At 43.6% G+C, this 14,261-nt stretch overlaps 1 protein-coding gene across 2 annotated transcripts in view; it reads right to left on the bottom strand.

The window, feature by feature from the left end:
• Window positions 1-14,261, bottom strand: part of STS (steroid sulfatase) — a 165,681-nt gene that overhangs the window by 57,415 nt on the left and 94,005 nt on the right. For both annotated transcript variants that reach the window (XM_057538028.1, XM_057538027.1), the window contains exon 7: window positions 8,809-8,945. In XM_057538028.1, coding sequence (XP_057394011.1) covers window positions 8,809-8,945 — 137 coding nt within the window. The remainder of the gene's footprint in view (window positions 1-8,808; window positions 8,946-14,261) is intronic.

Genomic DNA, 14,261 nt, shown 5'->3' with positions numbered 1-14,261 from the left:
TTGTTAATTGAGAATAGTAGGTGTTTTTTTTTTATTATCCTGTCTTTTTATTAAATAGATTTGACAATCGTGGAAAGAGAATGATATGTAGGTGGGTCTGTATTAGTCATTCCTTTACAACGTACAGGTTGTCGTCATTTCCTGTTCAATGTTTCCTTCAAATTTCAAAACCTCGTTATGTATCTTGCACTCAGGTAAACAGTGGTCTGTAATGGAAAGGATTTCATTTCTCTCCTGTCTAGATCTGCTTGAATGAAAAATCTGTTCATTAGGCAGAGGTTTTTGTAATACCAGACCCTGTCAAAAGTCCCAGGGATGATGCCGTCTGCAGGCTCTGTTTCCTGATTATCTCGGTAACCAGGGGTCATGGTGATAGCACTGGAGGTCATAGTTTATCTGATTCAGAGCTAAGCTGCCGTCCCAAGCATATAGCTAAGATGTGATTGCCTGGAATAAATTGGTACATTTCCTTTTTAAAAAATTCAATTTCCACTTTGGGGAATTAGCATCCCACGGAAGTTATTGAATCAAGCAAATTTTAAAAACTCATGCATTTTTTAAGGTGTGTTATTAAGGATGCAGCTGAAGAGAAAATGCAAAAGGACAAGTGTAAACACACACATACACACACACACTCGCTCTCTCTCCCAGACGACTTAAAATTTTTTCAAAATTCCCAAAGGGAATTTTCAATGAAGGAAAGCCCCAGTGAGAAAATAAGAGCCAATTTGTTGCTTGAGTTGAGTTTTAATAATTGTGCCATTGATGGCTTGGGATTCAGAAGAAGTGTTGGCTGAATATTTAAAATACACTTTGTAAGCTAAACTCAGAGGTATGGTTAGCAGAGGCAACCTCGTGAAAAATTCAGCTGCTGGAGCGCCTTACCATATCATCCTTGGAGGATGGGGCTTGTGAAAATGTACTGACCCCACTTGATAAACGACAACGGTATTTTTGTTGTTTAATTAAAAAAAGAAAGAAAACTGACCTCTTTAGGAATCAACATGGTACGGCATATGTAACTTTCAAAAAAGTTGCCCTCTTTTGGTACAAACTATTAGGTATAAAATAAGCTACAAGAATGTACAACACAGGGAATATAGCCAATATTTTATAATAACTATAAGTGGAGTATAACATTTAAAATGGTGAATCACTATACTGTACACCTGTAACATAATATTTTACTTCAACTGTACTTAAATAAAAAATTTTAAAAATAAAAAAATATAATAAGATGCCCTCTTTCACTCATTAACAAAGTGTTTTGGGGGGGTGTTTTTTTTTAGAAATCATAATGCTAGCAATTTGTGGTGAGCTGATACTATAAATGGGTACAACTCATTTTTTCTGATACTTATCTTTTTATCAATTTCTTTGTATGAGCTCTTTCTGTATCACATAGATTTTCTTTTCATTTTACAGAGATGTCGCAAAGCCTTTTTAACTGATCTTGGTCTGCTTAGCTTCTTCTTTTGACATCAGGAAATAATAGATTTTGTCATTAAATCTAGCAATCTTTTCCTTTAAGTTTGTTCTAGTTTATCCTTCCCCCAGCCCTTTCCCCTTTGATAACCATAGTTTGTCTTCTACGTCTGTGAGTCTGTTTCTCTTTTGTCCATAGATTCATTTGTATTAGTTTTTAGATTCCACATATAAGTGGTACCATATAATACTTGTCTTTCTCTGTCTGACTTACTTCACTTAGTATGATCATCTCTAGGTCCATCCATGTTCCTGCAAATGGCATTACTTCATTCTTTTTTATGGCTGAGTAATATTCCATTGTATATATGTACCACATGTTCTTTATCCATTCATCTGTCGATGGACATTTAGGTTGTTTCCACGTGCTGGCTATTGTAAATAGTGCTGCAATGAACATAGGGGTACATGTGTCTTTTCGAATTACAATTTTCTCTGGATATATAACCAGGAGTGGGATTGCTGGATCATATGGCAACTATTTTTAGTTTTTTAAGGAACCTCCAAACTGTTCTCCACAGTGGCTGCACTCATTTACATTCCCACCAACAGTACAGGAGGGTTCCCTTTTCTGCATACCCTCTCCAGCATTTATAGACTTTCTGACGATGGCTAGATGGCCATTCTGATTCATTGCGGTTTTTATTTGAATTTCTCTAATAATTAGCTACGTTGAGCATCCCTTCATGCAGAGCATATTTTTAAGCAAAAATGCAAATAATAATAAAAAAAACACATTTAAGAATTCCCACCACCTCCAACCTCCGCTGCAGAAGACTGGGCAATACACGTGCTTTCCTTCAGAAGCTTAAGAGTTTTATGATGGAACTCTTCACGTTCTGGTTCCTATGACCACAAAGTGCACCCCCAGCTCTGCTCACGACCTCGGGCCCAATGGCTACAAAGTGACAACGATCCACATGTTACGAGCACCCAGCTGTTAAAACCGCCTCTGCGTCCCTGCGTTGACAGATGGGGCTTTGCTGCACAGGGCTGGGAGCTTCTACAGCACATGGACCACCCCTGTTCCTCCCTGAAACCTCTGAAAAACTGGGACCTTCCACTGGTGACCCACCCCTGCAATAATTTCCAAGCCTCGATTGTGACTGTCTAACTGACGAAACTGGAAGTTCAGCTCCTGAGCACGTGGTCCCTAATGACTCTGCATTTCTCCCTGTGAAGTTCACCGTTAGCCCTCCAGCCCCCCGCCCAGCCGTAAACCGCCACTCTGAAAGGGAATGAAGCTCCTCAGCCCTAACAATCACAGGACGGCCAAGGTCCCCATCTCTGGTGCACCCCTGTCACCCCAAAGGTGCCCGCTGAACACCCTGGCTTCCCAGTTACTTCATCTCTTGACGTGAGAAGAGTGTATCCTAGTCTTTCACTCATCATCCTAAATACATGCCGCAGGGACCTCCCTGGTGGTCCAGTGGTCAAGGCTCCGCGTTTCCACTGCAGGGGGCACGGGTTCCATCCCTGGTCGGGGAACTAAGATCCCGAATGCCACGCTGCACGGCTCAAAAAAAAAAAAAAAACAAACCAAAAACTAAATACATGCCATGGATGTGGGAACAGCTGGAATTGTTCTACTCCTGAAACGTAAACACTTTCACCTTGTCCTAGCCTGCCGACACCTTTCCTACCATCCGATTTGGACCTCCAGCCTGTCACCTCCCAAGCCACCAGTCCCCTTCCTTCTTCCTTCCCCTCCCCTACTCTGCCAGTCCAGTCGGCTCTCCTGATGACCACCCAACTCTCGCGTCCCGTCGCGTTTTGTGGTACAGCCCAGCAAAATCTCAATCGTCCGTCAACTCCATGATCCTTCTCTCTGCCCCTGCACTGGACTAAAAATCACTCAGGCCCCCCATATGGATGCCGACACTCAAATCACAGTCTCCAAACAGAGCTGAGCTCGACACAGTCTGATAAGTCCTCCCTGTGTTCGAGTTCCTCTGTGCTTCTTAAAAAGGAATATCCATGAAACTAACACAACATTGTAAATCAACTATACTTCAATGAAAAAAAAGGGACATCCAACCTCATTGACCGCCAGCTCCTCAAACATCCCTCGCTTTGCAATCTGATGCAATCCTAAAGTTCACGGTCGCTGAATGTGCTGTGCTCCCTTTTCACCTCTTCCTTACACGATGGCTCAGAAGTCCTGGTTGGTGCTAATCCTCCTTCCCTGAGATGCTCTTCACCCCTGAGGGTCATGACCCTACTTCCCCTGGTCTTTATTCTCATCCTCTGGCTGCGCTTTCATTTTTCTTTTGGGGATTCCTCCTGTTTCGCCCTTCCTTTGAATGCCTACCTGCCCTTCCATTTTCAGGATGCCTCAGAAGCAAGCACATGATTTTCACTTTTTTTTTAAATTGGAGTATAGTTGTTTTACAATGTTGTGTTAGTTTCTACTGTACAGCAAAGTGAATCAGCTATACGTATACATATAATCCCCTTTTTTGGATTTCCTTCCCATTTAGGTCACCTCAGAGCACTGAGAAAGTTCCCTGAGCTATACAGTAGGTTCTCATTAGTTATCTGTTTTATACACAGTAGTGTATATATGTCAATCCCAATCTCCCAAGTCATCCCACCCCACCCTTCCCCCCTTGGTGTCCGTACATTTGTTCTCTACGTCTGCGTCTCTATTCTTGCCCTGCAAATAGGTTCATCTGTACCACTTTTCTAGATTCCACATATATGCATTAATATATGATATTTGTTTTTCTCTTTCTGACTTACTTCACTCTGTATGACCGTCTCTAGGTCCATCCACGTCTCTACAAATGACCCGATTCTGTTCCTTTTTACGGCTGAGTACAGATTTTCACGTTTTAAAGAAGGCCTCATTTATCAAGAATAAGGGCATTTTAAAAATTCAAGATGGAAAATTGATGTATTGAATCCCAAGCGAAACACACAACCTTACAGCTCAGATGACACTCTCCACGGAACAGAAGAAGGACAAAGAATATCAACGTTGCAATGTTAGTTCTCGAGAGCTAGAAACAGGGAGGTGGATTTCCAAACTTTTATCCTGGATTAAGATGGAGATAAATCTTGAGTCACAAGGTGCCCGACTGCTTTTACTATTCTTGCAAAGCCATCGAATCCACTCCCACATGTTTTGGACCAGTATCCACATGTGTAAGAAAAAGCCATGCTTTCCTAGCAATTCCAGCACCACAGTCAGGGCCTTACAACTAACAGGCACCTGCTCCCCGTGACTTGACCTTGAAAAATTAGTTACTGGGTACCTACTATGGGCCTGGTCTATAGCATTCTAAAGAGGATGTCTTCTACAGAAACTCAACCAGAGCACTTTTGCCTGAGTAAATGCACCTGTCACTGAGGGGTTGCATTTCACACTCCAACAACTATTTTAATCCAAGAGTTTTAGAAACAGTCCGTTTTTAAACGGATCATTCCTTAGACCTACGTCCAATAAGCCAAACCCTGGTGAGAATTATGCTGTATGTTTGAGGGACTTGGACCAATCCCTAAGCCTTCTTATTTTCAGAGTTTCCTTGGGTTTCTTGAGGCTCTTGGGACCATCCTGACCTGCTGCTAAATGGGGCTTTCCAATGTATTCTCCATTTGTCGAGACAGATTTGACGTGTGGCCAAAAGCTCTGTGGCACGTGGCTGACGACACGGCAGGTACGGAAAAGGATTCATTCTGTACCATCCCCCCAGCTCGCCTTTCATGAATTCATCCATTATTTTTCCTTCCGCCGTGTTCGCTGTTCCATTCCTGTACCCACAGGCGGTGGCACTGCCCAGAGCCCCAACGGGAAAATCACCAGGAGAAGAAACTGAGGTTGCCTTATCAGACACGGCCCGTGGGGTTGCCAGATCTCAGACCCCAAGCGATTGACAACCAAACTCCTGAAGACTTCCGGGGTCCCACTAAGAAGGTCGGTGTTGCTTCCACGTAAGAGAAAGACTTAGTGCTTCTGTTTGAAAGAAAGAATCTCACGTAAGCCACTGGGTCCCAACCCGTAGAAGTGGCAGGGATTTTGTTTTTTTTAATTGAAAGGTTTGATTTGAAGCCAGAGATTTATTTTTACGTTCACCCCATTGTTCTCGGCTTGCATTCTCTTTGTAGGTTACAGAATTTGCTAGTTTCATCCTGAGCGAAACAAAAGCCCATTGCAGGCAAATTCCACCCGACCCCCTGCAGCTGTGAGTACTGTAACGGGGACACGTCACAGATAACAAGCCACTGGCGGGAACCACTTCCATCCCTCCACCGGCTCCTTCTGCCCCCCACCCATTCACAGGTCTCTGGTAGATGTCAGTACAACAGCTAGAATGACATGCACGCCCCGCCCCCCCAAAGAAAAAATACTTGGAGTGCACTGGAAAACACTGTGATTTTACCCATTTGTTCCTCCCCCAAAGCTCTGCTGCTTGAGAAGCGGAAAATCAGACTCGGCAATAGGGCCACGACTGCCCAAAGGCTTCACCCGTAAGTGTGCCCTGCTGAAGTGGTGAGGCCGGCCACTGGTCACATACGGAGACCCTTCTCCTGCGAAACCACTCGAGCGTTATCTGCACCTCCCTCGGGACATTCATTTATTCCTTTCTGCTCTGGGTTATTACAACATCACCTGGAAGAATCTTAAATCCCTTAGGAGCCCCTAAACTCTCTTAGGCCAAGGTCTCATCATCATTGCATTCTCCCTCAAAAAAAATGTTAGGCACGCAAATGGCATCTCCTAGAGGTGATGAATGAAGGAACCAGCTCTTTCCCTGTGACTTACTGTCGACTGCATACCACCCTGACGCAGCAGGAATGCTGCCCTGATTGTTGGCAGCACGAAGGGAGGGGACGCCTGTGAAGCCCCGGACCGGGTGCAGGGCACGCACTTCGTAGGCGGTGGGTGTCCTAGTTAGAACATTGCCCACCCCTCGAACTGCATGGCAGTATTCGAGTTCCAGGATTTCAGCTACCCCTGCCAGCTTTTACCGCGAGCTCCATGGCGTAGACCTTACACCACATCTGTGCCGTCAGTCCTTCCTGCGTCACGGTAAGAATACAAGCTACAGCGATCACACAGGTAAGAATAAGGCCATCCAGCACCATGACAGGGGGTGAGATGGGCCATGGCGGACGACTAAATAAGAAAGGTTCTTTTTATGAATTTGCCTTCACAGGTACAGAGAAACCCACAGTGGGGGAAGTTATGCTGCATGTAACGATGTTGCCTCCAAACGTTTAGGAAGAAAATGCTCTAAAGGGCAGAGACATGCCCTCTCTGGGTAACATCATGTAGCTCAGCTGCCCAGGGTAGTAGCAGCGGTTCTGTTTAAGCCAATACGCTCACGGTATTTTATTACCTCATTATCCAGAGTGCGACCGTCCCCTTCTGGGTGACAATAAAATAAAAGGCTCTCTTTGGAAAGAAGGACTAGTCCTCCAAATGCTCAGAGGTATTTGTAAAACAACAGAAACATCCTGTGAAATGAATGTAATGGCTTAAGGGAAGGATGTTTACTTTTTGGCAAAAAAAGAACACAATCATCAATTAATATGATATCAGGGCCTAACGCAGATCTCGAAGACTAAAAAACATTCTCTGTCTTATTCAAGGGGGACCAGTAGCAGGAAAACACTGGAACTTAGACTTTTTTAATGAGTCAGGGTAGGCATATGTACTGCTCTAATTAAATAGAAATTAATCAGTAAGTGTGATGACACCAGCATGAGTTTGCTTGCTAGCCAACAAACGTCAGAGAGCTGTACACGAAACCTGTTACACTAACATATAACGCTCATTAAAGAGATAAAATATTCTACTGACTCACACTACCAAGTACTCTACTGATTTACACTACTACGGTGTGGAAAATGTAAACTAATTTACATGCAACGTTTTAAGAATGAAAAGTGAAAGAAGGCAGGCTTGTATGGGTGTATGTCAAAGCCCTAAGTATAATGAATTCTTCTTACGAATCTCATTAGGCAGGTTGTTCTGGTTTTGTTTTTCCTAGTATGTATTCATCATCTGTACTCACTTTTGTTATCTGACAGCATGACAGAGAAGGTTAGAAAGGAAAGAAACTTGGAAGTTACCTTGTCTGAATTCATCAGGCCCACAGGTTTAAGACATCTCTCAAGTTCACGGAGATAGTTACAGAAAGAGCTAGAAGCTAGAATAAGGGTACAGTCATCTTGTCCAAAAGACGGTGCTCCTTAGAAGATTTAAATGAAACAAAACTTGTTCTTGTCATTCCCAACGTTGGTGACCAAATCACGCTCAGTTTGCTTTTAATGCAAACCAACCAAGAAACTCTGCGGCCATGTTCAAACATCTCCAAAACATCTCGATGAAAAAACTATCAATCCAGGGCATAAAAAGAAAAGGAAGGAAGAACGCAGGGGGGAAGGAAAAGAAGGGAAATATGCAAAAATCTTAAGCAAGCTGTTCACGGGTGCCATTTGCTCAAATTTGTCCAATTTTGTCCAGATGGAGCGAGCAACGTCACCGTAAGAGACATCTCTGGGACAGACAGGAATTGAACGCAAAGTTCAGAACCCACTGATTTTCCATCCCTTTGCTTAACCCACATACTCTGGCTTCCCCTACACTCTGTGGAATAGACCCGAGACGGCTTAGCTGTGCAGAAGAAAGCACGGTCACCATGATCTCACGTCGATGTGCAAGACACCGTTTAAAAAGGAAACCTCAGAAGGAAGTCTTCCCAGTACCTCTGAAAAACATGCTACGTTTCTCAGAAATAGGGCAATCTGCTTAGGGAGAAGGGACACAGTGAGCAAGGCAATCCCTGCCGTCCTCACAGACGCAGCAAGAAGAACACAAGCTGGAGAAGAAGGAAACACAGTGGGGCTCACAGCATCCAGGGAAGACCCCAGAGCTACTGCATCGAGACTCACCAAGGCCGTAGACCACGGCGAGTCCTCTGTCTCCCGAATCTACCCTGTGCCTAACTTTGCTACAGACAAGAGGTTGTTCACATTGAATTGCTAAAAGAATAAGTGGTGATAAGAATTAATGCTGTGATTCCTTTTCTTCGTTCATCTCTTTGATCACCAGCCCACAGACCCAGACTCCTCTTGGTGCTGTATCCACTGGTAACCACAAGCATGGACTCGGGGGCTGAGATGCTTTTTATATTCTGCTTACCTTTCACAGTTAGTGTTTGTTTGGCTTCCTTTTCTTTGAAACACAAAAACAAAAAGCACGTGCTGTCTCTAAAGGCATCGGGGACGTAGGTGGAAACTCAGAGGAAATAAGATAGAAGCAGGAAAAGCCTCAGTCGCATCTGAAGGACAGACTGAAGATAAAGGTACACATACCAACGCTCCAGTCCATTTCCTCGGCAGCGTCTCCATAAGCGCCGTGTTTACTTTTGCCGGCAAAGTCCTTCGAAGAGAAGAGAGCCGTGTGCATGTGTAGGAAAGCCAGGACAAGCAAGAAAGGGGTCTTAGCATTCCTGGAAAAAAAAAAAAACCAAAATCCAAGAGCAAAATAAGCATGTTGGCCACCATTGTTTTTTTTTTGTTTTTTTGTTTTATTCTGAAAGTGAAAATGTTTATTCCCTTGGTAAAAAAAGATGGCATTTATAATTTTTCAGTCTGAAACGATAATATCAGATTCAGCATACTAACTAAGGAAAATTAAATCAGCTCCGACTTAATGGCAGTGAATTTTTAAAAAATTTTTATTTTATATCGGAATATAGTTGATTAACAATGTTGCGTTAGTTTTGGGCATACAGCAAAGCGATTCAGTTATCCATATACCTGTATCTGTTGTTTTTCAAATTCTTTTCCCATTTAGGTTATTACAGGATATTGAGCAGAGTTCTCTGTGCTATACAGAAGGTCCTTGTTGGTTATCTATTTTAAATATGGCAGTGTGTACGTGTCAGTCCCAAACTCCCAATCTGTCTCTCCCTGCTACCCTTCCCCACTGGTAACCATAAGTTTGTTCTCTAAGTCTGTGAGTCTGCTTCTCTTTTGTAAATAAGTTCATTTGTATCCGTTTTTTAAGATTTCATGTATAAGCAGTATCATATAATATTTGTCTTTTTCCGACTTACTTGACTTAGTATGATAATCTCCGGGTCCATCCATGTTGCTGCAAATGGCATTATCTCATTCTTTTTAGTGGCTGAGTAATATTCCATTGTATACATGGACCACACCTTCCTCATCCATTCCCCTATGTTCACAGCAGCACTACTCACAAGAGCCAACACATGGAAGCAACCTAAGTGTCCATCAACGAATGAGTGGATATAGAAGATATGGCCACCATTCTGATTAGGATCAACCTGTGATTACACGATGCAGTTTGAACATTCAGAAAACACCACTGAATGATGCCGAATACTGAACCTCTTATTTGGGGGATGGCAAGTCTCTCTCCATAGGTAACTCATTGTGCCCTCTACAAATCAGCAGACTGATGTGCTATGTCCTTGAGATATTCTCCAAAGAGACAACTCAGAAAAAAAAATGTATTGGAGAATGACCTACTTTCTTCTTGAATTCTATTCTTCCCTCTCTCTCTGAAATTTATATGAATTGAAGCATCTACAAAATTGTATTCTTTCTGGAAAATACACACACACACACACACACACACACACACACACACACACACACGCACGTGCGTGCTCCTACCTAGTAAAGACAGTATCTTGAGTTGTCAACTACTTAGATCCACAGTTGAAAGCCAGTTCAACTCCGCGTGCCGCCATGTTGCCCACCTTCTACTATAGAACAAGTCTCCTGGCAGGAACACTCTATTGTCAATACTGAATTTTGGAAGTCAAATGGAACATCCTCTGAACTGGCCTCAATCTGTACTTTAGTCGACAGAGATGGATGGTATTGCAAAAGCTTTTCGTAGTTCAGAGTACACCTAAACCCACTCTGGTGGAATTGTTGAGAAAGCACAGATGCTGGAGCGTTATAAGTCCCTGGAGAGTTAAAAGTCACTGTGCACATGTGGTCCTTGGGACAACTGCCGGGCAGCATGGTTACTGTGGGGAGGTCTGGGGGTTCACACCCGAGTCTGCTCAAAGGGATCAATAAGTCACATCGCTTCCTCTTGACATCTAGTGGACCTCTGAGAAACGCACTCAATTGCTGTGTTTCAATTTCATGTAATAGCCTCCTCCTTTACCTTGCTCCAGGCGACCATCAGCAATTCCTTTCGGGCTAAAAGGGAATACTGAGTGAGTGCCCTTTTGAAGGCTATCAGGGCACAAATGAAGAAGGGAATGAATGCATTAGTGGGTGAATGAATGTAATTTCTAATAAAGCATTTGCTGGTCCACCCAAGGATCATTTATATGCCCTCCTTCTCCCACTAGACCACAGGCCGGGGCGTGTCACCTACGTCTGTGGATTCCTGGCACCAGCACGACGACGGGCAGGTAGCATCGGTTCCGTAAACCTCTGTTATTCGATGAACTATTGCATTAGCTCTTTCAGCTTCAAAAGTACCACCCAGAACTTTAGTGAACTACTTGGGACTCATGAATGCAACGTGGTTCATGTAAAAAGTTGCTCTACAGCAGATATTGTTATATATATAAAATATATATGAGTGTATATATATTTTATATATACAAAATAATATATATACACATATATGTATAAATATTTTATATATATATCTCCAAACTTCTAACCTAAGTCAAAAGTCTCTGGCTGTATTGGAGGAATCACACCCTGTGTTCGACATCTTTGCCACTGAGCAAAAGTTCTAAAGGAAGAATCTATTTAATTCAAGCAACGTTGCTTGTATATGTTTACTTACTAACCTAACCCCTCATGATAACCAAAACCACTTCAAATTTACAACTGGGTCTCACAAATACCATAACTTTACCTCTAATAAATAAATGGATGACACTCCTCTAAATTCATTTTCAATTTCCTAATGTGAATACAACCTGGGTTCCTTCAGCTCCTACTGCACTTGTGGGTCAACTGCTCACACCTACTGATTATCACACTGTCAAGGTCGCTCGCTTTTGGGAACAGAAAATAAACACAAAAGACCACACTACGAGTGAGTCAGGCACTTCCTGTTCTCTGAAAACAGCAAATTCAGCAACTTGTTGTTGATTACTTGAATAGTGTTTTATATTTCCAGCGCTGGGAGATGAATTCTGTCACATTTTGTTTCTTTTACAAGAGTATAAAATGAAGAAATACTGTTATTATTTCACAACTAAGAAAGCAAAAAAAAAAAAAAAAAAAAGGTTATAAGTGGCTTGCCCCACTTCTCTCAGTAACTAGAGTTTGAAGGCAGGAGAATTAGAACCCACAACCTCTGTTGTATAAATCTCACTGTTACTTCTCAGAAAGAAAAGAAGAGATATTCATGTGCACACAGACACACAGGAGCCGTCATCCGAGCTGATGACCCTCGCATGAGCATGTGTACCAAAGGCATCCCTTGGCTACCTCAAAAAAGGGTACATACCCTTGAAGATCCTGAAAGAAGTGAGACTAAGCCATGGTACACCATGGACTTTGGCCACACAGGTGGCCTGTTCAATTTCCACCCTAGTCATTCTGGGTGCACGTTTCCTCACACTTGGATACACTGTACCTCCTTCTCAAGAAGCAGATTAGGGCCCTAAAAACTGGCGTGGATTTCCCAAAATGAGCATAAAATCTCACTCTTCATACTCGTCCCAAAATAGACAGTTAGTTACCTTACGAATGGGCACAATTTCACTGCCACCTGAGGCTCATCTGCTCTCCCATTTATCTTTAGACTTAGCGTTAAGGAAAATAGACAAGGACGCTTAAAAACTCCACTCCCCAAGCACGTACGTGGTCATAACTTAAAATGCAGGATGTGACTGGCAGAGAAGGATGAGCTACGGCACGCCCAACAGCTTGGAAAAAAAAGAAAGAAAACTGAGCAAAGAGGCAGCCATCGACATTATCGGCATTTTATAGTCACTGGGATCACAAGATGAAGGCATTTGAAAACGTGGGGTGAGAATGAAAAAGCAAAGGATAAAGTGGGTGCAACAAGCAAACAAGGGAGCCCAAGACAAACGTCCTTCATAAAGAGGGCAGGAAGAACAGCTGAGTTGAGTCCAAGAGGTCCCACTTTGGGGCTCAATCAATGACCACGGGATGTGATTTTTGTCTTGTAATGTAGGGGGACCCTGGGTGGAAGGGGAGAGGGCCATTCATGCGTTGATTATAAATATGCACCTATGTACAGAATTATTTTCCTATAATCTCTTTGGCATCCAGTAGACTGTCCATGACAGATACCAGCCAACGTGCTAGGTGTCCAAGAAGACTGATGAGATTTTACACACAAAAACCAACCCCGGAACATTTAGGGAAGCGTCCCCAGCTGCAAAAACTCCGAACCACGAAGATTTACCCTCCGGGAACAGAGGTGTGATCAGTGGAGCACGGGCATGTGGGCAAGACAGACATCCATCATCACTGCCCTGCACACACCCTGGGGTGTGAGTGCACACACGCTGAGATGTGACCGATGGCTTGCTCTTTGGTGGGGGGGGGGGCAGGAACCCTTGCTCAGCCTCATCCTTCAAGAGAGCAGGAAAGGCCATCCTCCCTCGTTCAGAAGGCCCAGGTCTCTCTTCCTCTCTACGACCTTGAAAGCTAAATGACACTGGAGCAAGTTGGCAGGAGGGAGATCTCTCCATAACTGCTTAGCTCCTTTTTTATTAGCTGGAGCACTTCAGTAAACAACTCTCTTGAAAATTTATCGCCACTGCCTCGCGCGCTGTGAGAAAAGATAGAACCTTCAGCTGCGACGTGCCTTCCCTCTATTTGTTACACATACAGGAGGCAGCTCTGCACCTTCCCGGCAACCTTCAATTACTCCAACCTCAGAATCAAAAAGATTTACATCCCGTCCACGCGTGAGTGAAACCTAGGCAAGAAGATGGCTATGGCGTTATTATTATTATTTTTTTCTGTCTGCCACGGTCTTGCATATCACGTTCCTCTTCTCAAAGTTTGACCTTGATGATTCACCGAGTGTCCCCATTTGAGTCAGCGTAGGGAATGATAGGAATGCAAATAGGGACGTCTGTGGATTCCTTCCGAGACCCCTCAGATGCGGGTGATTAGACTAAGGCATAAACCAGGTAGCGGTGTCAACAGTCACCCAGCCGGAGCCCGTGTGACCACCACTCTGTACGCACAGAGGTGGACGCGCCTTGCTGTTCACTTCATCCATCCAGGCCTTTCACATCTATTCTGCCCACGTGACTCCAGGCACTAAAATATAAAGCTAAGCTGGACCGGCTCCTGCCATCAGCAACCCACAGTTCAGACAAGACCATTAATAATTGGTCTCAGCTGCTTTAAGTTCCACGATGGAGCACATCAGAGGATGGATACAGAGAAGGAGAGTGAATCTCAACCTGGTAGGGGTCAGAACTCACTCCTGGAGAGAGAGAGAGATTCCACAAGTTCCTGCCGTGCGCCAGTGTATGTGAACGCTTTCCATGAATGCATCGGTGTCTGAGCCATTGTCCCCTGGATGCTATTCAGATACAGGAGTGGACGATGGCAGAGACGTAACCTGTGTACTTACCTGGGGAGCTTTCACAAGCACACTTTCTATGGCATGTGGTCCCAAACGATTCACTGAACACTTCAGAATACACTTTTTAAAAACAAAAACCCCACTATGTGGATTTTTACCACTAACTGAAAGATACCACTAATAGGATGACAATTAGTTGGGAGGGGGAAAAAACTGGGAACAATTTTAACTTTTCACT

This window comes from Balaenoptera acutorostrata, chromosome X, assembly GCF_949987535.1.
Source record: "Balaenoptera acutorostrata chromosome X, mBalAcu1.1, whole genome shotgun sequence".
NCBI lineage: Eukaryota > Metazoa > Chordata > Mammalia > Artiodactyla > Balaenopteridae > Balaenoptera > Balaenoptera acutorostrata.
Note: the sequence above shows the minus strand (reverse complement) of the source record. Positions and strands in the feature narration are given on the sequence as shown.